Raw genomic sequence first — 25,916 nt, 5'->3', positions numbered from 1 at the left:
TTTGGCTTAAAGCCATATAATAGCAGTTGTCTTTATCTGAGATTCTCAAACATGGCAGCCCTCCCTGTAGTAAGGCTAATTCACAATATCCAGGGAAATAGTGAAACATCAGATCTGGGTAACCTGTCATTCTTTTTGATGCTGTCTTACCTTGGTAGCAGCAGGAAACCATTCTGCAGAGACCTCACTGTTTTTAGTCCTTTTCAGCTGAGGATACTGAGGCAGGAGCGATGACGTAACTCAGCCTGTAAGTGGCGGGCACGGATCTAAACCCAGCTCGTCTGATTGCAAAATGGAATCACTTAATCATTATCTGACCCCACCCCCCTTGCTGAACACCCATGCATGGAGTCCTACTCCATGTCCAATGGCAGACATCACCTGTCAACCTTGACACGTGACTCAGAACATTTCCCGGTAAGGGAATGGCACCCTTGAGGTGGAGGGGAACCTGTCATGTTTAGTTGTGTTTTCATGGTGATAGGACCTCCTTAGGGACAGTCAGCAAGAGAACATCAACTTGAAGATACTCTCTCGGACAACAAGCTGTATGAAAGTAATCTCTTAAAAGTTGACCTCCGGGCTGGAGAGATGGCTTAGTGGTTAAGAGTACCAGAGGTCCTGAGTTCAATTCCCAGCAACCACATGGTGGCTCACAACCATCTGTAATGAGATCTGATGCCCTCTTCTGGTGTGTCTGAAGACAGTTACAGTGTACTTATATATAATAATTCTTTAAAAGAAAGAAGTTGACTACCAGCGAACACCCTCATAGAAGCAGGGGTAAGGGTGGGATAGTGGGTTTCTGGAGGGGGAACTAGGAAATGGGATAACATTTAAAATGTAAATTTTAAAAATGCAATTAAAAAAAAAAAACCTCCCCTACTCCCCCCAAAAAGTTGACCTCCAGCAAGTGGCATGGATTTAAGGCAGCCTACAATCTGGTGGTGGCCCTGGCTCTGTTGCTGTCTGCTGGATTGTCACCGTGTCCCAATTCCTCTGAGCCAGAGCTGGTCCAGAGGTGCCGTGAGATTCATGGGTTGAGGAGGTCTGACTCCCTGTTCTAGAATTCCGGCCGCCTTGATGTGTACAGAAGGCGGTGCCAGATGTTTCACATCTGCTGGGACCTGGAGTCATTAAGCTCATGTTCCCACTGGGGCAGAGCACGAGGCCTCAGAGGATGAGAGAGGTGGCCTGGATTGGTGCTTCCCTTGTTTTCGACTTCTCTGTGTGGCAGGCGGTAATTAGGCAGGATGGAAAGATGCTAGGGGCATCCTGACCCACACCGCCCTTTTTGTTTTTGTTTTTAATCCGAATGCAATTTTTTCCCTTGCATTTTGTTGCTGTTATGTGTGTTGTTTTGTTAAATTTATTTATTGTGGAGTGGGGGAGGCATGTGCTACAATGTTCTTGTGGAGGTCAGAGGGGGGTGCGTGTGTGAGTGTGTGTGTGCCTGCCCGTGTGTCTCAGTGCATGTGTGGAGGTCAGAGGGCATGTGTGTGTGTGTGAGAGTGTGTGTGTGTGAGTGTGTGTGTGCCTGCCCGTGTGTCTCAGTGCATGTGTAGAGGTCAGAGGACATGTGTGTGAATGTGTGTGTGTGTGTGTGTGTGTGTGTGTGTGTGTGTGCCTCAGTCCATATGTGGAGGTCAGAGGACATGTATGTGAATGTGTGTGTGTGTGTGTGTGTGTGTGTGTGTGTGTGTGTGTGTGTGCATGAGTGTGTGTGTGCCTGGTGCTCTTCAAAATCAGAAGAGGGCATAGGATCTCTTGGAAATGGAGGTACAGATGCTTACGAGGCATCATGTAGGTGCTGGGAATCAAACCCAGATCCTCTGGAAGAGCAGCCAGTGCTCTTGAGCTCAGAGCCGTCTCTCAATCCCTGTAGTTTTCTGCTCTTGGCAAATAAGTGTCTCAGTCTCTGAGTCTTCGCCGGCAGGGTTGTCTTATTCACTCCCTCTGGGAACCTCCATCTTCCGGTAGTCTACGACCGGCTGCACACTTTTGATTATGTCTGGATTACTCTTGAACTGGACAACTGGAGACCCGGGCTTGCTCTGAGCCGTAGCATAGAGTCCTCGCCACAGCTGTCTGCACACTGCTCCCAACACTCTGGATTATTTTTAGAAGTAGCAACTCAATGTGGGAGTCAGTCATGTTTAATAAGCTGGTTTAAGAAGCACGTGGTTGTGTCTGCCAAGAGCTTGCTCCCAGTTTGGGGTGAGAGCCGCCATGTCCCCTAACTCCTCGTTCAAGTCAGAGATAAAGGTGAAGTTCAGTCATTGGGCATTCTCTTTCTTTCTTTTAAATATTATTTATTTTTATGTCTATGAGTACACTGTCGCTGTCTTCAGACACCAGAAGAGGGCATCGGATCCCATTACAGATGGTTGTGAGCCACCATGGGGTTGCTGGGAATTGAACTCAGGACATCTGGAAGAGCAGTCAGTGCTCTTAACTGCTGAGCCATCTCTCCAGCCCGGGGCCTTTTCTTTAAAAGTTAGAAATTTATAAGAAAGAAAAATCTGAACCTGGTAGCCTTTAATCCCAGCACTTGGGAGTCAGAGGCAGGCCAGCCTAGTTTACATTAGCAATTGCCAAGCCAGCCAAAGTCCCGGGTGATTCCCCAGTAATAAAAGAAGTGGCAGGGTGGGGTCGGGATTTACTTCACAGCCCAGCAAACCATTACTAAGTATCTACTCAAAACCTCACCACACCCGGATGATCTCGCATCTCTAATCCCCTGGCCTCTGCGTCTGGAATCCTGAGACTGTCTTAGAGGTGTGTAGCACTGTTGGGCCACCAAGGAAACTGTGGTGACTATTAGCATGCCAACGGCAGCTCTCCTCCTCACCCCACCCTCACCCTAAACTCCAGCTCCTGGGCTCCCTTCCCCCAGCTTCTCATTCCTGTAGAACCCTGCCAGTCAGCCTAGCGCTCTCTTTGCATGCTCGCTCGTGCTCGCACGCTCTCTCTCTCTCTCTCTCTCTCTCTCTCTCTCTGTCTCTCTCTCTCTCTCTCTCTCTCTCTCTCTCTCTCTCTGTCTCCTCTTCAGCCCATTCTCTCTTCTTTGCACCCCGATATCCTCTCCTGCTCCCCCCATCCCCCTCTATCATGGCCCCATTCAGTCCGCTGGCCATGCTCAATCTACTGTTGTCTGTCTCTCCCCGCTCTGCACTCTTCCAGATGCCTCTGGCTGTGCTCTCCCTCAGACTTAACAGTAAAAACCTTCCTCTCAGCCATACCTTGGAGCGGTCATGGCCCCATTCATTCAGCCACCACATCTTACTTAGTGCTGTGGGGGATGATGAGATCCAGGGCCTTTTGCTTGCTGGGCAAACATTCTCCCAGTTAAGCCTTATCCCCTACGAAGAGTCGCATTCTGTAGAGGCAAGAGAGAGGGAGCCAGGGGCTGGGGAGAAGAGACACGGCCAACAGAACATAGGGGTCTTTCTTACTGGGTGCTGGGATGTCTGAAACCGGATTACACCTTGGTAGCTGCCTGGGCTGGTCCAGGGAGATGTCTTAGGAGGTGCAGTGTTAGACAACCTGAGTTTGAACTGTTGAGCCCACATAAAGGTGAAAGGAGAGAACTGACTCCATAAAATTGACCTCTGACCTCCACAAGCATGACCCCATTTCACACACACACATACAAACACACACACACACACACACTAACAGGTGTCCCTGAACTACTACCCATGAAAGGGGTTCTGGTAGTTTTGTGAGCTTGCATGTGTATGGTATGTGAATATTTGTCAGTGTGTAGTTTTACACATTAGTAAAGCTTTTTTTTTTTTTTTTTTTTTTTTTTTTTTAAAAGGAATGCTTGGTTTCTGAGGTCGGTGGAAAAGCCATTCCACTGGATGCCTAGGGGTCAGCATGTTTGGTTGTCCCCCCTAGCTACTGGCCTGATGAAGGAACCACTCAATTGGCTTTCTTTCTTTTTTCTTTTTTTTTTTTTTTTTGGTTCTTTTTTTTTTTCGGAGCTGGGGACCGAACCCAGGGCCTTGCGCTTCCTAGGCAAGCGCTGTACCACTGAGCTAAATCCCCAACCCCCAATTGGCTTTCAAGTCCTTATTTGGGGCATTTTTTAGAGGACTACACTCTGAGCAGGAGACTGGTCATTAGACCAAGGCCTGTGGCTTCTCTTCCTCCCTAATGTGGTAAATGCTGCCCAGATCTTCCCTTCCATTCCTTGTCCCGTTAGAGCGGACTTAGAGCAGACGCTGGCACCTGCCTTGGGGTGAGGAGACATAGAACTGGCAATGCCTCGCAGGGCAGGAGTGTGTTTGCTTACGCAGTTGGAGATTCAAGGGCACATTCTCAGGGGAAGCAGACGCAGGAGAGGCCTCGGCCATCACCTCCCTCTCAGCTTTCCTCTCCTCAGTCAGGTTTGCTCCTGGGGATGCAGACACTGGAAGGACAGCCCTGCTAGCTCAGTTCTTCTCTATCCTAACTACCTTCCAAGCTAGTGGGAGCAAGACCCCTCCGTTCTAACGGTTCTCTCCTGAGCGCCACACTGACTCTCCTTAGTCCTGGAGTCCCATCTTTGTATCAGCCAGCTGGGCTGGTGGGAGGGGCGCTGAAGTTCTAGCTAGACCTAGGCCACATGCCCTTGGGTCTAAAGCAGGACCAATCCCATCCCAAGGGAGAAATCATACGTGGAAAGCAGGGAGAGACTAGTTTCTAAAGAAAATCTACATTAGTAGAAACCTATCTCACTGATAAAAAGCAGAGAACAATGACAACAAAACCAGCAAAGGTCTCTCTCTGGCCAGCTGGCTCCCCTGGAGGAGGCCAGGGTTGCTTGGAGGAGAGGAAGTCATGGCCATTGTTGTCATTTAAATTGAGGTGTCGCCCATATGTCGGTTCTGAACACTTGGAGGCTGTGAAGCCTTTAGGGGCTGGGGCCTGGCTGGTCGAAAGTGGGTAACTAGAGGTGGGACTTTGAAGGTTATGCCCACCTGTCTTAGTTTGGGTCTCCATTGCTGGGAAGAGACACCATGGCTATGAAAACTCTCATAAAGGAAGGCATTTAATGGGGCCTGGCTCACAGCTCAGAAGTTTCGTCTATTATCGTCATGGCAGGAAGCATGGCAGGATGCAGGCAGACGTGGTGCTGGAGAAGGAGCTGAGAGCTCCACATCTTGATCCACAGGCAGCAGGAAGAGACTGTCCCACACTGGGCATGGCTTGAGCATAGGAGACTTCAAAGCCCGCCCCCACGGTGACACACTTCCTCCAGTAAGGCCACACCTCCTAACAGTGCCACTCCCAATGGCCAAGCACTCAAACACACGAGTCTTTGGGGGGCGTTCCTATTTAAACCACCATACACACTTCCTGCTAATAGCGTCACTTCCTAGCGGTATGGGGATCCTTAAACTATCATACCACCCTGTTTCCTCTCTAGTCCCCTCTACCTCATTGATATGTGCAACTGCTTGTGCATCTTTGACATCATGAACTCCCTCCTGCCTTCTCTGCCATGGTGAGGGGAATCCTGTGAAACTGTCCGCATTTTGGCTAATGTCACAGAAGGAGGGGGACAGCCTCAGCCACTGGGCTAGAGGCCATTCCTGTACTACGTTATTAAAGAATCTGGCAACCTTCTGCCCATGCCTTAAGGACTTGCCTGATGCTAAATTAAAAAGTAATAGACTGATTTCTTTGGCTGAGGCAATTTCAGGGGAGCACGTTGACTCTGTGGCATGGTGAGTATTGATAACTAATTCATATGCAGGTCTACAGTGAAAAACAGCAGGTGGGGCTAAAGAGGAAAAGAGTACCAGGAAACTCCATGCTGCAGCCAAGGCTGCTGCTGAGAGGAGATAAGAACCCTTAAGGAGAGGCCTCCCTTGATGCACTGGAGTAAAAGGAAGGCTGCCCTAGGATGAGAACATGCCCAGCTAAGCTTCCAACCTGTGAGAGTGCATGAGGAATTTTTGCTTCAGAAAACAACTGAGTAAAAGCTGTTAAAGGCTCCAGGGGGGACCAGGGTACATCCCAGTTGGCAGTGGTACTTGTCTGGTCACCCATGTGGTGTTGGCTTTAGAGGCATGACAGGTGGAAGGGTGAAGAAATGTGGATTCTTTCTCTGTGGCTTCAGGGTGCCCCAGAGGTTAGGCTGTGTGGTGGGGGAGTGCTTGAAGGCTGTGCTGTTCTAACAGAGGTTCTTCAAGTGAAATAAGATTCAAGGGGGCTTCTTCTCCCCTTCCCCTCGTGACTGAGGTAGGTTCTGGGCAGGGACATGAATGAGGGTTCAGTTATCCCCAGCTAACCCAAAATTCTGTGTAGAGCAGGCTAGCCTCAAATTCCCAGAGATCCACCTGCCTTTGCCTCCTGAGTGCTGGGATCAAAGGTGTGCACCGCTCCCCCCGGTTCCCTTTTTGGATGGGGTCTCTTCTATCCAAATGTGGCTTGAACTTGCTGTGTAGATGGTTGGCCTTTGAACCCTGACCCTTCAGACTCCATTTTGCAAACGCGGTTATTAGAGTTGATTGCCACCATTTCTTGACTCATAATTGTGCGTTACTGAATAGGCTAGTGGTAACTGCCTCAAGCCCATGGGATGTGGGGGTGTTGGGAATTTAGATAGGAATTTAGAGTTGGTGAATAAGCCTGGCTGTGCCTTACCTCTAAGGTTTCAGCTGGAAGTCTTCAATGACAAATGTGGCCAAGGCCAGAAACATAGGGAGTTTTCTTTTTTGCAGGTGTCGGGCTGGAATAACTTGTCTTTTTGTCAGTGCCCATTCTGACTTTTGGATTCTCGGTGTAATTAGGGCCTCGGAGGTGGTTGGACTCTTTGTTCTAAGAACAAATGTTCCAGTGGATAAGGTAGAAGCTGTGTGGGCCTCTGTGACCTTTTCTCAGAATCTGTATGGTGGCACCTGTGCCACATTTTGCTTGGGCACCATTGCAATGATACTCAGATCGAGGTGGAGGGAGCCAAGTCCCCACTTCTCTCTTTTCCTTTAAAATAATTTAGCCAACTACGGTGGCTCAGGCCTTTAATCCCAGCACTTGGGAGGCAGAGGCGAGTGAATCTCTGTGGGTTCTATTATAATGAGACATTGCCTTAAAACTCTTAGGGACAATTATTTTTTGCAACAGTATCTATTTCTCTCTGTGCACACATCCTTGTGTGCATGCCTCTATGTGTGTGTGTGTGTGTGTGTGTGTATACATATATACTATATATATATACACACTTGTTTCTTTCTTTTTTTTTTTTTCTTCTTTTTCCTTTTTCTTTTTCTCGGAGCTGGGGACTGAACCCAGGGCCTTGCGCTTCCTAGGCAAGCGCTCTACCACTGAGCTAAATCCCCAACCCCTACACTTGTTTCTTGAACATAGAAACAGGCAGATAAAGGGAAGGAGGAGGAAGGAGATACTACTCAAGTGTACACGTTTACAGTCATACAGAATGAGTGCAGTACAACAGCAGAGGCCTGTCTAACATAAACCATGTCCCAGGTTCCAGTCTAGCACTTAGAAACATAGTGGGAGGGGAGGGGCTGAAGGGAATGGAGATGAGTAAGTCCTAGAGGCCTGTTCTGGAGCACCAGGCCAAATGTAGCGCACATGCCTTTAATCCCAGCACTATGGCAGAGGCAGGAGGATCTTTGTGAGTTGAAAGCCAGTTGTTTTCTCCATAGGGAGTTCCAGTCTAGATAGGGCTATACAGTGAGACTGTACGTTTTTTTTTTTTTTAAAGATTAATTTATTTATATGAGTACACTGTAGCTATCCTCAGATATACCAGAAGAAGACATCAGATGGTTGTGAGCCACCTGATGTGGTTGCTGGGATTTGAACTTAGGGGCTCTGGAAGAGCAGTCAATGATCTTAACTGCTGAGCCATCTCCAACCTGGAGACCCTAGATTAAATAAATAAATAAATAAATAATGTGTGTGTATAAAACATTTGTCTGTATAAGTTTTGATATTTTATGTAACATAGATATAATTTATGTATTTTTAATTTAAAATTTGTATATATATACATATTTTAAGATTTAATTATTTTATTTGTATGAGTACACTGTAGCTGTTTTCAGACACACCAGAATGGCTAGAAGATGAAGTCTGTGGCTGAGCGCCATAGTACATGGCTATCATCCTGCACTTAGGAAGCAGAGGAGGAGCCCCGCTTGTGTTCAAGGCCAACCTGGGCCAGGTATGCAGTGATGCTGGCCAGGGCTACATAGCACAACCCTGCCTCAAAAGCAAAAGGGAGAGGCTGGCAACAGCGGTGGCTTCTGGCCAAAGAGGAGATTGATGGCTGTGGTTCCCACCCTTCCTAACGCCGTGACCTCATGACAGCTCCTCATGTTGTGGTGAACCCCAGCCATAAAATTATTGCCATTGCTACTTCATGATTGTAATTTTGCTACCGTTATGAATCATAATGTAGATGTGTGGTGCGCAAGATATCTGATGTGTGTGACTTCGGAAGGGTTGGGAACCACTGGATTAAGGGACTCTTTGGAGTCGACCTCAGCCGCGTCTGGCATTTTAATTTTTAACAAGGATAACGTCTTTATGTTTGACTTGTGAAATTAAATATTAATTCACACCGAAGAGGGGCCTGAATTCGCAGCATTGTCTTATCTCTCCACCTGATACCACCACAGAGCGCCAGGAGGCTGTGCAGCCTTTTATCGGGCGGGCGGCAGCCCCTCACGTGAAGGCACCGCCTCCTAGAGGGCTATCTCGGCCCCGCCTCCTAGAATGCTCTCTCAGCCCCGCCCTCCTAGAGGGCTATCTCGGCCCCGCCTCCTAGAGGGCTATCTCAGCCCCCCCCTCCTGGGACGTCTTGGTGCCTGTCCTTTGTTACACGTGTGCTGCACTGAAGCATCAGAAACTCATCCCCACGTGGTCTTTCTTCCTCCAAGAACTTATCTCATTGTATTTATTTATTCATTTCTGTTGCCTCACATGAACAAGGCAGACACATAACTGTGCTACAGGCCCAGCCCTGAGAAAACTTAATCAATTACCAATAGTAAAAGCTGATCACCGTACAGTAGATCCTCCGGGGGACACCCTCACCAAGCACACCAGGCTGACATCACGGACACCATGTTCCTTCTGCCAGTCATCACATCCAGGCCCACTAAGGAAATCAGCATCAAATCCTAAGGCGACATCAGGTTGAGGCCAGGTTGAGGGACATTCTCTAAATGATAGAAATGGACTTTAAAGATGTCAGTTCAGGCCAGGCACCTGCCTTTAATCCCAGCACTCAGGAGGCAGGGGCGTTCAAAAGAAGTGGGGGGGGTTGAAGATCTGTGCTAGGTTAAGGAGACAAAAACACACACGTGAATACTCAGCGTAAAGTTCAGTGGGATCCGAGATCTAAGGGACAAATTTGGCAACAGACAGGTTTTGGGCTGAGGGATGGCTCAGCAGGTGAAGGTGCTTGCCACCAAGCCTGACACCCGAGTTCTGTCACGAGGACCCACATGACAGAAGGGCAGAACCACTCCACCTGCACGTTGCCCTCTGTGCACTGTGGCCAAGCAACGACCAAACAGAGTAAACAGATAAACGTAGTTGGCAACTGTGAGTTGAGGTGTCTGCGATGAAAACCTCATGTTACATATCTCAAGGTTCCGTAACGGCACCCGGCAATAGCAGATACTATTGATCCCAGTGATGCACGTCGATGCTCACTTGAGAAGTACGATGGTGACTCTCTAATGGGTCGGCACAGGGGTGGGCCAGCTTCCTTGGCAAAGGGCCATATGGTCTGTGCCACTGCCCCTCACTCGGCTGCTGCAGCATCAAAGCGGTGACAGGCCACACACGATGGAGCAGGAGTAAGACGTGTGTGTGTGTGTGTGTGTGTGTGTGTGTGTGTGTGTGCGCGTGTGTGCGTGCGTGTGTGTGTGTGTGTGCACGCATGCGCGCGCGCCACAATCCCAGTGACTTATAATGTTCGCAGAGTGTGGCATGATTTAAAACTTTATTATTTTCAACCCTCCAACACCCACTTCAGGCTTTGCCTGAAGGTCCCTGATACCCGATAGAGAAAAAGACACACGTGGGAGATAGCACACCCCAAGAGATGCCTATTATTGGGGGGTGGGGTAGGCTCTAGAGCGTGGCGTTCTTCACAGGGCTTTTGTAAGTTTGCAAGCCTGAAATCATTTTAGGATAAAGTAAGCCTATTAGGAATATTAGGAAAATTTGATTTTCCTCTCTGAGAGGCCCTGGAAGGAGAGGGGGCTGCTGGCTATGCCCCCCTTCCTTTACAAATGAATAGTCCAAAGTGACTGGCTTACACATTTTGGATGTTATTGCTAATTGTTCTCCCCTCACACCTCGCTTTTCTTTTTCAATATTTATTTATTTTATTTGTATGAGTACACTGTGTCTGTCTTCAGACACACCAGAAGGCATCAGATTCTATGACAGATGGTTGTGAGCCACCATGTGGTTGCTGGGAATTGAACTCAGGACCTCTGGAACAGCAGTCAGTGCTCTTAACCACTGAGCCATCTCTCCAGCCCCCTACTTTTCTTTTTCCGGATGTGGTCTCACTATGCAGTCCTGCCTGGCCTACAAACTGCTATGTAGACCAAGCTTGGCAATAATACCCTCATCCCCCCAGCCTCCAAGCTGGGACTGAAGGTGTGTACCCATCATTCATGCTCTGTTTTCTATTTTTCTTCCTTCTTCCTAATTTTCTGCTTTAACTTCCTCTCTTGCCTGTCAGACACGATAATTTAGACTCTCCTCTTGTACCCACTCCTTTCCCCCTCTGCTAAATACGCTTCTGTGTCAGCTAAGAAAATGGCTGTTTAACCCAGGCATGGTGGCACATGCCTTTGATCCCAACACTTGGGACACAGAGACATCCAGATCTCCTGAGTTCGAGGCCGTTCCCATCTGCAGAGAGTCAGCCAGGGCTCTACAATGAGACACTGTTTGAAAAAATAAAAGAGAGGAAGGAAGGGAGAAAAGGGAGAAAGAAGAGAGATGGGTCTTTGAGCTCTGTCCACTGCACACTGATTTTAGCCTCATGTTCTGTGTCCTCCTGTCAGCTCCCATCACCTCCAAGGTCATTCTGTATGAGAGCTGAGTGTGGCAACAGTTTGAGAACTTACTGTGTTCCTTTCTCCCGGCACTGGGATAAGCCTCTTGTTATGACTCAGAAGGGTTATTTCCAAGAATGAGATACCAAGTTTATTGAGTGATGATGTCTGGGGAAGGGAAGAGAGTCTTTAGGGAGGAGATGGGAACTTTGCAAGCCCTCTCTTCACAGCGAAGATCAGAAACTCAAAGTGAGCAGTGAGGAGGAAGGAGCTTACAGACCTTACAACCCACGACGCAAGCCCCAGAGCTGGAATCCGTGTCATGTTGTCACCATAAAACGCTTGACACTGGATATTGTGTAAGGAAAAGAGGTCTGCTTCGGCTCACGGTTTTGAAGGCTGAATCCAGGTCAGGGGCCACATCAGACAAGGGTCACAATGCACACCATATGGTAGATAATACGGAACATGGTCAAAAGTAGTGGACGAGCCGGTGCATGAAGAAGAGCATGTGTCGAGAGACCGAGGGAGGAGTACCCGACTTAACGTCACAGTCTGTTCTTGTGAACACTGATCCAAGTCCTTTGAGACTTAGCCGACCAACCCGTCCCTTAGTCACCTCTCAGCCATTCCCAGCTCTTAAAGATCCCAGTACATCTCAACACCTTGTCATCGGGGACCCAGCATCTTTGGACAGCAACCCCTTCCCATAACAGATGCTGTGAGAATTTCATCTTGGCACCTCTGACTCTCTTCCCCTGTTTTACCGGCTTGGACCAGAGGTCTGGCTTCTAGCCTGAGCTTATAGGGGAATATAAGCATCTCTCATCTAACCCTTTCCTCTAAAGTTCCAGGACTGGCTCTCATTGGCTCAGTAGGAACCATGTGTTTGCCTCTGAGCCAATCAGGAGACTGGGGGATAATGATTGGCTGGAACTGGGCGTCTTGCTTTCTTCCAAACCATGTAGGCTATAAGAACTGACAAGAGGTAGGCTGGGGATGTAGCCCGGTTGGTAGTGTAGGCCTAGCATGCACAAAGCCCCGGGGTTGGTTCCCAGTACCACATGGACTAGGTGTGTTGGCACGTGGCTGTAATTCGCATACTCAGGAGGGAGAGGCAGAGGACTCAAAAGTTCATCCTCAGTGACATAGTGAGTTCAACACCACCTGGGGATGCACGAAACCTGGCTTCACAAAATCAAGAAGGAAGAATTGGCAAGGAGGCCGAGGATGTCAAAAATGTACCCAGAATGTGCAAGGTGCTGGTGTCAGTCCTCAGACAAATAGACAGACAGACAGACAGACAGACAGACAGACAGACACACACACACACACACACACACACACACACACACACGGATAAGAAAGAACAAGATGAGAGAGGCAGGGAGATCTCTGGTGAGTTTAAGGGCAACCTGGTATACATAATGACTTTATGTTTTGTTTTTCAGGATAGGGTTTCTGTCCTGGAACTCACAATGTAGACCAGGCTGGCCTTGAACTCAGAAATCTGCCTGCTTCTGCCTCCTTAGTGCTGGGATTAAAGACACGTGCCACCATCACCCCACAGTGGCTTCTAGGATAGCCAGGGTTATATAGAGAGACTCTATCTTAAAAAGAAAGAAAGGAAGGAAGGAAGGAAGGAAGGAGGGAGGAAGAAGGAGAAGCTTGGGAGATAGCTCAGTGGTTAAGAGCACTGACTGCTCTTCCAGAGGTCCTGAGTTCAAATCCCAGCAACCACATGGTGGCTCACAACCACGTGTAATGGGATCTGATGCCCTCTTCTCATGTCTGAAGACAACTACAGTGTACTCACAGACATGAAATAAATAATAAATAAATAAATAAATTTATTAATTTATTTTAAAAATCAGGACTAACACCCAGGGGAATCCAACAAGTACGCCACAGCTACTGTGTCCTGCCCCCTTTCTCAATCAGTCACAGTTCTGATTTTTAAAGCGTCGTCCTTGATCTCATTCCCCGAGAATTCCTCTCCAGCTCACCCTCCGCTGTGCTGCTCTGTCCTCCAGGAGACACACAGAATCTACAAGCAGAAGCTGGAGGAGCTGACGGCTCTGCAGACACAGTGCAGCATTTCCATCAGCAAGCAGAAGAGGCACCTCAAGGACCTGAAGTACACACTCCAGAGGTAAGAGGGCCGAGGCTGGAACGCTCCCCCAGGGTCTCCTTAGGGAGCTGAGGGGGACCTTGAATTTCTGACCTCCCTTCTTCGCCTCTGGAGTCGGGCTTACAGATGTCAGCCGCCGTATCTGGTTTACACAGTGCTTTGCTCACTGAGCTGGAGCTCAGGGCTTTGCACGTGTGAGGCGAGCGCTCTGTCAGCGGAGAGACGCCCCAGCCCTCCCCTTTAGGACAGAAATCCAACTCAAAACGGGCTTGAGAAGACAATGGAAATTTTAATGGAAAAAAACCAGACATGGCTTCAGGCATCACTGGATCCAGGGGTCAGAGTGTGTTTGTAGGAACCCAGTGTTTTTCCTCTGAATCCTGCTTTTTGGCTCTGCTCTCTGGGTCACTGGTAAGTCACTTAGGCGGCCATGTGCAAGCTGAGCCACTAGCTTAGGCTCTCCCGTCTTCCTGACTGAGGAGTCTGAGGCTTTCAGTCTTGGTCTTCTATTAATAATTGTCTGCTGGTCTGACTGCTTGGACACTGTGGGTGCCCGTCAGAACCCCAGTAAATACCAGTAGCGCTTCTCAGCCCTGCTGTGGCACCTGGACTCTCTACAGACACTGCTTGGCTTTACCACAGAGGCATCAGCTGAGGAAGGCTGACCCTGAGTTAGGGTCCTAGCTGAGGAACCCTCCCGTTCCAGGACATGGGGTCTCCCTGTATGGTTCTTTTTTTTTTCTTGGTTCTTAAAAGGCAGGGTCTCATGTAGCCCAAGCTGGCCTCACACTGGTTACACCCAAGTATGACCTGAACTCTCAGTCCTGCCTCCACCTCCCAAGTGTCTCTGTTGCTGTTGCTGTTTCTCCTCTTTTTCCACCTCCTCTTCCTCCTCTTCTTCCTCCTCTTCCTCCTCCTCTTCTTCCTCATTATCTCTTTCTCTATCTCTCTGTCTCTCTATCTCTCTATCTATCTATTTACCTACCTACCTACCTACCTACCTACCTACCTATCTATCTACCTATCTGGGTTTTTTGAACCAGTTTCTCTGTGTAGCCCTGGCTGTCTTAAAACTTGCTCTGTAGACCAGACTGACTTTCAACTCAGACATCTGCCTGCCTCTGCCTCCTGAGTGCTAGGATTAAAATCACGGGCCACCACACCAGGCTTGCCCCTGCCTCCTGAGTGTTAGGTTTACAAGCAGATGGCACCATACCCACCTTCAGTGTCTCTAGTTTTGAGAGTTGCCCCTCTCCAAAGGGCGAGAGAAAGACCTCGACAGGCTGACGACTGACACCACCTCCTGCCTCTCAGTCAGTCCTCTCAGGAATCTTTGGTTCTGTTACAATAGAAGAAAGCAGCTTAGCACAGCCAGCCACTGTGAGCGGAGTACCATTCCAGACGATCCATTCCATCTACTTATGTGACCTTTACATAGCTACTGTTTGTGAAGTACCTCGCTGTCACCCTTATCTGTCGGGTATGGGAAGGGAGGCGGAGATTCAAGGATGTCACCAAGGTCTTAGCATCACTCCCATTACAGGTACAAGCCCCATTCCAGCCAGGAGGAGGCGGAGCTCGTCCAGCAGTTGGCCGCCAACATTAAGGAGCGGCAGAATGTCTTCTTTGACATGGAGGCCTACCTGCCGAAGAAGAATGGGTAGGAGCCCTCTAATTTCCTGCTGCAGGTCCCCCCTCCCTGCCTGCCGGGGTGTGAGATTCACAGACAGAGAACTGGACAAGGAGGATGGGGGGTGGGCACTTTTGTCCCTGTTCCTTCCAATCTAGGAGGAACTGCAGTCCTTCCCCTGTGGCTAGCAGTGACGTCCCTAGGGCAACTCTTTTGAGCTGGCACCTGGTACGTGTGTGTGCTACCTCAGGGAGAAGGAAAGTTTCTCTCTCAAGAGAACCAACGTGTAGTGAGTGCATTTTGCATGCCCAGTATTGTCCTGGACATGCCCGCGGCAGCAGTGGCTTTATCCTCAACAATCTGCTGTAGTACAGATTGTGTCATCTCCCCACCCCACCCCCTTCCCCCCTTTTGTTTCCCTCAGGGATTGGAACCAGGGCACCCTGGCACACTAGGCAGTGTTCTAGGCTCGGCTACCTCCCAGCTGTTTGTTTTTTAAATCCTTTAAGGCAGGGCCTCATTATTTTGCTCTGGCTGGCCTGGAACTCCCTGTAGACCGAGCTGCCCTTGAACTCGAGGTGATCCTCCTGCCTCTGCCTCCTGAGTGCTGGAATCACAGGTGTGTGCCACACTCCGCCCTTACTTACTTTGTGTTTGTGAAGCAGGGCTCGGCCCGGCATGGAGCCAGCTCTTTGATAGGAATGGTTGCTTGTGAGCCTCAGCCAGATGGGTCTTATAGGTTAGCCCTGGGACATTATCACCCATCCATCCTTTTTGTCTTTTCCGATGTATTTGGATTTAAAAACTTCCCAAGTTAGTTGGCAATCCTCTTACCAGCACCCCCTCCATTCCCCAAGACCCTCTAGCAGTGTGTTGCTCAAATTCTTTTTCCGTAGCTTTTCCCCCCAAAGCCTTTGGGGGACCTTGTTTTGGTCAGGAGCCTGTGACACACAGGCCAGACAACGCAGGGCTGCTTAAGAAGAAGTGAGGGATTTGCAGCTAAGATATTAGTATGAGTATAGATTAGACGTGGATAGATCCTGCCACTTAGATGCGGTTAGAACCCGCTTCTCTCTCTCTCTTTTTTTTTTTTTTTTTTTTGGTTCTTTTTTTTGGAGCTGGGGACCGAACCCAGGGCCTTGCGCTTCCTAGGTAAGCGCTCTACCACTGAGCTAAATCCCCAGCCCCTAGAACCCGCTTCTCTTAGCTTTCTTTTTACCTTCCTTCTCCACTGTGAACATTTAGTCTATTCATAGGTAGGCTTTTTCTATAAGCTGCCACACATCCCCACCTCTAGCAATGCTAGGCTTGCTCCTACCTGACTAGCCATTTGAATAGAAAAAAATTTGGTTCCTTGGTTGTCTAGAGGATTTAAAAACCTAGGGTAGCTCTTCATTGGGTTCAATTGTGTCCCATGACTTTTCTTTCCTTCTTTCTGTCTTTTTTTTTTAAAGATTTATTTTATGTTTATCAGTGTTCTACCTGCATGTAACCTGCAGGACAGAAGAGGGCATCCGGTCGATCTTGATCTCACTATAGATGGTCCTGAGCTACCGTGTGGTTGCTGGGAATTGAACCAGGGTCCTCTGGAAGATGAGCTAATGCTCTTATCCGCTGAGCCTTCTCTCCAGCCTCCCCTGCCATGGTCATTCTTAGCCATTCAGATGTTTTGCTTAAGCTACATCCATGTGCCTCTTGGGATATGGTGGGAGCTGCTCTCTGAACTTTGCCCTTGCGGAATGCAGGGACCGAGTGTTAGGTAGGAGATATAAACATCTTCTTAATACTTCAGGTCGGGGTTGGGGATTTAGCTCAGTGGTAGAGCGCTTGCCTAGCAAGCGCAAGGCCCTGGGTTCGGTCCCCAGCTCCAGAAGAAAAAAAAAAAAAGAAAAGAAAAGAATACTTCAGGTCTTCAGCTGCAGAGAGGCAGTGCCCAGAAAGCCACTCACAGGGGAAAAGAGGGTCCCTGCTCTCATTTCCTCTCTCTAACCTCTATTCAGACACCGTCACCTCAGTGAGATCTATCCAAAGCCCTGTCTGTCTTAGGAATGTGCTTTTCCTCCCCCAAGATCTCCGGGAGCCTTTGTTTGCACAGTCGTTAGGGTGTTAGGGCACAGGCTGTTGAGAGGCTAGCCATGCTGTACTTCATATAAGAGAGCTTCTCCTGGGGCAGGAGGGGATGGCTCTATGGTTAAGAGCACTTGCTGCTGTTGCAGAGGACCTGGGTTCAATTCCCAGCACTCACATGGTAGCTTGTGACTGTCCGTAACTGGAGTTCCAGGGGATCTGGCGTCCTCTTCTGGGTTCTGAAGGCAGCACACACATGTGCATTTGTCTAGATAGGACTCTGTTCCCCAGGACAAATGCTGTGATCAGATTTAGGAGAGAGTCGATGTCGCTGTCACGGGAAATAGACCCATAGATACAACCATTCTGCGTCTAGGCCAGGATTCAGATCCAGATGACAGATATACAGATGAGTAAAACAGACATATACTGGGGCGGGTGTGTGTGTGTGTGCACGCGTACACACACACACACACACACACACTCACATACACATAGACACACACGCACTCACACTCACGCACATACACATAGACACACACACAGACACAAACACACACACTTACGCACATACACACATACACACACATATACACACATACATGTACACACACATCACATACACAGCACACATGCATTCATGCATGCGCACGTGCGCACACACACACACACACACGGGGGGGGTGTGGGGTGGGAGAGAGAGGGAGGAAAAGAACACTCATGAGAATGGACTTCTCTCTGTTATGAAGAATCAGAGTAAGAGACCAAGACCATCAAGGGGCCCATAGTTCCTCTGGCCAATGCTTCTCTACCCCTCAGAAGTTGTCTTCTTTCATGAGTTCAAGGACAGTCCTCACCATCATAGTCTCAGAAAGGAAAAGAGAAGGATTTTTTTTTTAAAGATTTATTCATTTATTATATATAAGTACACTGTAGCTATCTTCATATACACCAGAAGAGGGCATCGGATCTCTTTACAGATGGTTGTGAGCCACCATGTGGTTGCTGGGATTTGAACTCATGACCTCTGGAAGAGCAGTCGGGTGCTCTTAACCGCTGAGCCATCTCTCCAGCCCGAGAAGGATTTCTTTTAAAAAAAAAAAAACCCAAAAAACCCAGTTGCCATGTCTTGTAGCCGCTAACAGCTAACATACACCGTGACCCAAACATACCCTTCAGTAGAAACAGGTGCCCATGTTCCTGCATTTATACATGTGTGAGCATGTTTGTGCGTGTATGTGGCGGTTAGATGGCACCTCACAGGAGTCTGTTCTCTCCTGTTGTGTCGGTTCCAGGGATCGAACTCAGGTCGTCAGGCTTAGCGCTGTGTACTTTTACCTACTGGCTCACATTGGCCTAGAATCCTTTTTGTAGAATAAATGTCGTTGAGTCTTTAGTTGTAAGTTAGTCATGCTTGGGCTGCAGGTCAGCGACACGCTTACATCCGGCTGCAAAGGAGGCTGGGAGATGAGGCCTGTAAGTTAGCTTCGGTGGGGAGACAGATAGGCATGCCGTCCTGTATGTAGTTACCATGCTCCATTGCTAACCACTGTTCTCAGCCATCGCGGGGCCCATCTGACCACCAGCTTAGCATCCTGTTTTTTTGATGTGAGACGCTCAGCCTGCATTCACCAAGCTTGAAAAGTGTTGGTTGCATCCTCACAGGTCTTTCCTTCCAGGCTCTACCTGAATCTGGTTCTTGGCAACGTGGACGTGACCCTCCTTAGCAACCAGGCCAAGTGAGTATGCCCAGGTCCGGACCGACAGCTCCTTTCACTCGGGGGAATGATGGATTGGAGCTGGGGTTTTTACATGGATCAAAACTTGTTAGCAGTGAGGCCCTGACTTTCGGGCTTTTGGACCCTGCCCACCTCAGTGGGCGAGCACGTGGGGGAACCTCTCCCTTCTTACTTTCACAAGAGTCCGTATGTTTGAGGATAGGACTATCCTATTTTCCACGAGAGCGACATTGACTCTATCCTCAGTCTTATCACAGATTTGTCCCGGAGAACAGAGTCCCGTCTAAACAAATCCCGGTGACATTTGCAGCTGTCATTAGTCCTTGTTTTGGCTGCAATCTTTAGGTAAGGATAGAGAAAGCTTGTCTGTGACCCATGTCTGTCCCCAACATGGCCTCAAAGCCCAGGGACAGGGCCCTTCTGTACTTGGTCCTCTCTCCCTCACTAGACATCCCTAGATGAAGATGGGGTTCCCCCGTAGATCAGTGGGTAGGACATGGCATCAAAGGCAGGGCTCGGGGCTGGTGGGACAGAGTGGGATGGTAGCGATATGAGACCTTTCCTGGGGTGTCTGCCCTGGCAGGTTTGCTTACAAGGACGAGTATGAGAAGTTTAAGCTCTACCTGACCATAATCCTGCTTCTGGGCGCTGTGGCATGCCGCTTTGTCCTTCACTACAGGTACTGGGGCACGGCGGCGTGTGCGAGGGAGGGCATGGGGGCATGAGGAGGGGGTCCTCAGGGAGGTGGCCTTTTCTGTTTCCCTAACCGAAGGCTCCTGTAAGCTGGGGACGGAGCCGTTCTGACAGGAGGCAGCACTCCTGCCCACCCAGAGCAAGCTTTTATGGCATAGCGGCTGCCTGGCAGGGTCTCCTGAGGTAGGGGACGGAGTCTAGTGTGGTTTGTGCATAAGTCGGGATATGATGTAACATCAGCACGGCGCTGACATGCCGCAGGGTGTATGACCTTTGACAGCGTCACTCTAAGTGATGCGTTACATGTGTTATACATGTCCGTCGGTATGAAATGTCCAGAGGGACAGGTTCAGAGAGACACACGGTGGGGCAGAGCTTGCCAGAGGACGCAGAAATGGGGGATAACAATTCAAGAGTACTGGCATTTTGTTATTTTATTTTATTTTTGAGAATGCTAGAATGCTCTGGAATTAGTCAGCGGTGTTACAGAATGAACAAAAGATACCAAACCACCTGTTTTTTACATTTTTTATTAGTATTTATTTATTTACCGCTTTAATACGGGGTCTCTTTGTAGCCCTGACTGGCCTAGAACTCACTTCCGAGACCAGGCAGGCCCTGAATCCACAGTGAGCCACTGCCTGTGCCTACCAAATGCTGAGTTTTTTGTTTTGTTTTGTTTTGTTTTTTAAAGATTTATTTGTTTTATGTCTGTGAGTACACTGTCACTGTGTTCAGACACACCAGAAGAGGCCATCGGATCCCATTACAGATGGTTGTGAGCCACCACGTGGTCGCTGGGAATTGAAGTCAGGACCTCTGGAAGAGCAGTCAGTGCTCTTAACCACTGAGCCATCTCCCCAGCCCCGCAAGTGCTGGGATTAAAGCCCTGCACTACCGGGCCTTCACAGTACACAGTTTAAAAGGGAATGTTTTATGGCATGTGAATTATGTCTCATTTACACAGTAAATAAATCAACAGGGCTGAGGATGCAGCCCTGTAGGGAGAATGCTTGCTTGGTGTGCAAGAAGGCCTTGGTTCAGTCTTCAGCACCGAATACACCAGGTGTAGTGGCACAACCCCTGGAGAGAGTGGAGGCAGGATTGGGAGTTTAAGGTCATCACTGACTACAAGAGAGTTGGAGGCCAGCGTAGGATATGTGGGACAATTGATACTCAGAAAGATCGATGCCCAAAAACCAAAAAGAGCCAGCCCAGGTCATCTGGATATAAATCCTGACCTTGAGGCAGAATGGTTGTGTCTATGGGCAGATTCCCTATGGGGTCCCCAGTCTCTCCCATTTGTCAGACAGTGGCCACAAGCTGCACTAAACAGGGTTATAGCTATTCGCTGTGTGACAGTATCCAGTGTCTGCCCATCACTGACGGAACAGAGAGGTAGGGCAGACAGTGCTGAGCTGAGAATGGAGAAAGGAACCGTATCACCAGGAGGGTCTGGTCCATTCCCCTCTCCGCTTGGGTTTTCTGCTGCAAGCAGGAGCCAGCCAAGTATGGTTTAGGCATTGGCCTGAATGTCAAGGGTTTATTTCCTGGCATGCGCTTTGCAGAGAGAGTCCAGCTCCTGCTCTGGCTACTTGAATTTCCCAACAAAGGCCCTTGCAGGCTCTTAGTCCATGCCTGCCTGCCGCCCCTGTCTGGCTTGTGCCCCGGAGGGCAAAGGGCTGTGCACGCCAGTCATGCCTGCTCCTCTGCCCCGCAGGAAGAGAGTTGGAATTCTTGGTACGCCATCACAGGCCCTTACCCTGAGGCCTCCGGCTCCCCCCCCCCCCCGCCCCAGGGCAGCCTGTGTCTGGTGTGTTCTGATCCAGTGTCTAAGCTTCCCCCTAGAGCCTGGGCATTTTCCTATTTCTGCCCTCTGCTTATCCATGAGTCTCAGACCTAAGATCTCCCTAGTGAGGTTTTGCCAACCGGAGAAGAGAACAGCAACGTAGTCCGTCGCCACTCTGGAGGAGGCTGAAGCGAGAGGTCAGGATGTTGCAGGACCATGCGGGCTCTCGTTCTGAGAAAGCTCTTCCATGCCTCCCGCTGCTTTCATTGATCAGTGGTTTTATCACTTAGACCTGTTGCCCTCCGGTGGCTGCGTGGGCCGGATGGCTAGGGAGAGAGCCTCTGCTAGATCTTGAGATGTAGACGGGGACAGGTAGAGATGGTGGCACAGGGTGTGGGCATAGGCAAGAAGAGACACCCAGGAACTGAGATGAGCCCTGGGTAGTTGTGGTTCTGGCTGTCCTCTCAGCGAGGGGAGAGCTCAAAGCTGTTCCCTTGCGGGCTGTTTCTTCCAACCAGGGTGACAGACGAAGTCTTCAACTTCCTGCTCGTGTGGTATTACTGCACCCTGACCATTCGGGAGAGCATCCTCATCAGCAACGGTTCCAGGTAAACTGAGGCACGGCCCGAGGGGACGGTCAGTTGGAGGAACAGGGAGCCAATGTTGACATCCAGGATCAGGGAGACCATGCCTGATGCCACAGGTGTAATGTCACCTACTTTATGGTCAGTCTCTTGAGGGAACCGACTGGGACACTGAGGGAGTGAAAAGACAAAGACAGTCACATGGACACACAGACAGACACATGGACATGCAGAAATAACCAGGTTCACGTGGACCGGGCTCTCTGATGGAGACCCACAGCACCCCAGAAGCTCAGTGTGTTTATAATATAGAGTCGAACACAGATGCGCGGTTACTGCACACAGCTGGACCAAGGAGACAGGCTTAGCGGATCTCAATAGGAACCGTTTCTACAGGGGAGCAGTCTTCAGTCCGTAAATACCCGGCGGAAGAAAGCTATGGTGGGCATTTCCGGTGTGTAGTTGACCAGGAGGGGAGGTTTTGCAATTTCTCTGAGCCTCGCTGGGATGGATTTGCTTGGAGGTCTTTGACATGGCCTCACTTTCTAGACAATCAGCAACATAGATGCTAGTGTGGGGCATGGGGTGGTTCTCTAGAGCAACATTGTTACTGGCCGGATGAATGGACTTTGATGAAAGGAGTGGTTGCGCACAGAAGATGAGGGTCTTGTGGAAACCCCGTCTTGTACCAGAGGATCCCAGGGCGTCTCTGAGCAGCCCTGGAGCACCGGGCAGGCCATGGCCCCTCTTTGGACTGTTTGGGCGTCCCTTGGGAGAGTGGCCGTAACTCAGTGTCAGTGTCTGAATCTGGGCGGAAGGAGGATCCCAGTGGTCCTGAATTCAGGAAGACCCCCTGCTTTCTTCATCTTCTGTCAGCTCTGCCTGCCTCTGGAGAGAAGGCCCAGAAGTTAAAGAGCATTTGCTTGCAGAGGACCCATGTTTGGCTCCCAGCCTCTACAACCGTCTATAACTCCAGTCCCAGAGGATCCAGCACCCTCTTCTAGCCTCTGAGGACACTGGGCACACAGGCGAAGCACATACATGCACACATGCATACATACAAAGCAGCAATACACATAAAACTAAGTTCTTTTTTTTTTAAATATACATTTTATTTATCTATTCATTTAACATATGTGAGCACACTACAGCTGTCTTCAGACACACCAGAAGAGGACATCGGATCCCCATTACAGGTGGTTGTGAGCCACCATGTGGTTGCTGGGATTTGAACTCAGGACCTCTGGAAGAGCAGACAGTACTCTTAACCACTGAGCCATCTCTCCAGCCCATAAAACTAAGTTCTTAAAGACTAAAAAAAAAAGGATTCTAAAAAGATCTGTATTTGGAGCTGGCAAGATGGCAGTGGGTAAAGGCTCTCACCACAAAATCTGACCACCTGACCTGATCCCGGGGCCCACAGAGTGGAAGGAGAGAACCAACTATAAAGTGTGTGTTTTTTTTTTTTTTTTTTTTTAAAGATTTATTTATTTATTATATATAAGTACACTGTAGCTGTCTTCAGATACACCAGAAGAGGGCATCAGATCTCCTCACAGATGGTTGTGAGCCACCATGTGGTTGCTGGGAATTGAACTCATGACCTCTGGAAGAGCGGTCGGACGCTCTTAACCGCTGAGCCATCTCTCCAGCCCAAAGTGTGTGTTTTTTTTTCTGACCTCCATACACTCTCCCCTATAATAAATAAATACACGGAGTTAAACTATTTTTAAAGGATCTGTAATAGGCTAAGAGTGGTAGTGCACACCTTTACCCCCAGCTCTCACAGGCAGATCTCTGTGAGTTCCAGGCCTGCCAGGGCTACACAGTGAAATCCTGTCTCAAAAATAAAATAAAATAAAATAAAAAAATGAAAGAGAGAAAAAAAAATCCATGACTTGTCACCTGTAGGACCTGTTTTCTAAAAGTCTGATCCCTTTCTATGGTAACCCTTAACTTCCTACCCACTCCCCCCCCCCCCTTTTTAAAGTTATTTCTTTACTTCAGGCCGGGAATATGTAACACTGGTCCCCAAGTGTGGAGGACTAAGGTTAGCTTGTGGTTCTCAGTTCTTTCCTGGGAGCTGAGCTTAGGTTGGTTAGGCCTAGAAGCAGGTACCCTTACCCTTGAGGCCATCCTGTTGGCCCTTCTCTCCTGAGGGCTAGTGAGGATCAGCCTAGAGCTGGGGTTTGTATTTTTTTTTTTTTTTTCGGAGCTGGGGACCAAACCCAGGGCCTTGCGCTTGCTAAGCAAGCGCTCTACCACTAAGCCAAATCCCCAACCCTGTATTTTTTTTTTAAGATTTATTTATTTAATGTATATGAGCACACTGTAGCTGTCTTCAGACACACCAGAAGAGGGCATCAGATCCCATTACAGATGGTTGTAAGCCACTATGTGGGTGCTGGGATTTGAACTCAGGACCTCTGGAAGAGAAGTCAGTGCTCTTAACCACTGAGCCATCTCTCCAGCCCAATATTGTGGTTTTGTGTATGTTTTTAAGCCTAGGTCTTCTGCTGGGCCTGGTGGAACACACCTTTAATCTCAGCACTTGGGAGGCAGAGGCAGGTAGATCTCTGAGTTCGAGGCTAGCCTGATCTACAAAGCTAGTTCTAGGACAGCCAAGGGTACACAAAGTCATCCCTTCCACTCCCTGCCCCTAACCCCCATGGGGGTTGGAGGAAAATGGAACATCATTTGCCAACCACCCTGCAAGTCACGTGACAAGTCATGTGACACCCTTGTTCTCTCTCGAGGCAGGTTCTTCCCTTGAGTGTTCTTACTCTGAACACTGAGCCAAGAGGTAAGGACCAGAACTGCCATCCCACCAAGGGGCACAGCAATGTTTAGGGACATAGCCTCTAGCAGGTGGATGAAGTCAGTGTTTCTCAAGCAGCCCTCATCCCTTGTCTGTGCCAATGGCGCCATCTCCATGTACCACCTGGGCCATAAGTTCTTCACATCTCAAGTCAACCCCTCTCCATTTTATTTGTTCATTTCTTTTCTTTCTTTTTCTTTTTTTTCTTTTGAGACGGAGTCTTCCCTGTAGTCCAGACTGGGTTCTCCCTGCTCTAGGCTCCTCTGTTGCTGAGAATACAGGGGTGTACCACCATGTCTGGCAACAATTCTACATTCTTTTGATAGGTGTTGTTGAAACAGGGTCTCACTATGTAGCCCTGGCTGGCCTGGAAGTAGCCACTTAGACTAGGCTGGCCTTGAACCCACAGCTTCTCCTGGCTCCTAAGTGCCAGGATTAAATGCACGTGCCACCACACCAAGCTCCATCTTCTCCTCCCCGTCCCCTTGTTTAACTTTCTGGTTGCCTGCTTCCTTTACTTCCTGTCCCCACGGGCTTGCCGGCAGTCTCATTGTTTCTGTTGAACACTTTAAGAGTCCAGGGTGGGGGTGCGGGCGTAGAGAGAGATGGCTCAGTGGTTAAATGCATGCATCATTGTTGCAGAGCCCTGGAGTTGGATTCCCAGTACTCAGATCAGGCAGCTCACAACTGCCTGTAACTCCAGCTCCAGGGAAGTCAACACTTGGGCAAATGCACATCCACAACCACAACAGGGATGATTGCTTTTGGTGTGTTCGTGGGTCTGCCTGGCCCACGCCCCCACGTCCACTGGGCACACATTGGGTTTGCTCCCTCAGCGCCAGGCACCAGGTTAGAGATTTTGAGGTAGCTCCCTCTTTGCCTCGAGGGATCATTCACAGACTTTTAAAAAGGTTTTCCTACACAACCCCCTGCAGAAGCAGAACCAGAGCTTAGGGCCAGGGGAGGAGAGCTTAGAATAGACCCAGTGGGCCCTAGCTCCCAGGATGACTTAAAGGAGCTGTGGCCAGTCTGGGGAGACAGAGCAAAGCATGTGGGCAACTCCATTCATCTTAATTTTTAACATTAATTTTATTGTGTATTTATGTATTGTTTGTGCATATTCAGGAATGTATATGCAGCCATGTTCATCTTAAATTTTTATATTTATTTTATTATAGGTATATGTGGGCATGCATTTGCGGCTACACGCATCTTAATTTTTTTTACATTTATTTATTGTCTCTGGGTATATAGGTGGATGTGCCTATGCAGTTGTATCTTCATTTTTTTTTCATTTATTTTATTTCTGGTCAGTGAGTAAGTGGATATGTCCATGCCACTGTGTGTACGCGGGAGGCAAAGCCAGCCTGGGGGGCAGGGGGGGCAGGGGGGGCAGCATCTCCCCCACCATGAAGGCTCT

The 25,916-nt window shown here is 49.1% G+C and overlaps 1 protein-coding gene across 2 annotated transcripts in view; it reads left to right on the top strand.

The window, feature by feature from the left end:
- The window catches only part of Tmem120b (transmembrane protein 120B), a 40,590-nt gene that overhangs the window by 5,924 nt on the left and 8,750 nt on the right, over positions 1-25,916 (top strand). For both annotated transcript variants that reach the window (XR_015634151.1, NM_001271309.2), the window contains 5 exon segments: positions 13,079-13,197; positions 14,720-14,836; positions 18,553-18,612; positions 19,196-19,291; positions 21,613-21,702. Coding sequence is in view for 1 of the 2 variants with exons in the window: in NM_001271309.2 (NP_001258238.1) it covers positions 13,079-13,197; positions 14,720-14,836; positions 18,553-18,612; positions 19,196-19,291; positions 21,613-21,702 (482 nt within the window). In the remaining variant the exon portion in view is untranslated.

Source organism: Rattus norvegicus, chromosome 12 (genome assembly GCF_021556685.1).
Source record: "Rattus norvegicus strain SHRSP/BbbUtx chromosome 12, alternate assembly SHRSP_T2T, whole genome shotgun sequence".
NCBI lineage: Eukaryota > Metazoa > Chordata > Mammalia > Rodentia > Muridae > Rattus > Rattus norvegicus.
This window is presented reverse-complemented; position numbering and strand designations above follow the sequence as displayed.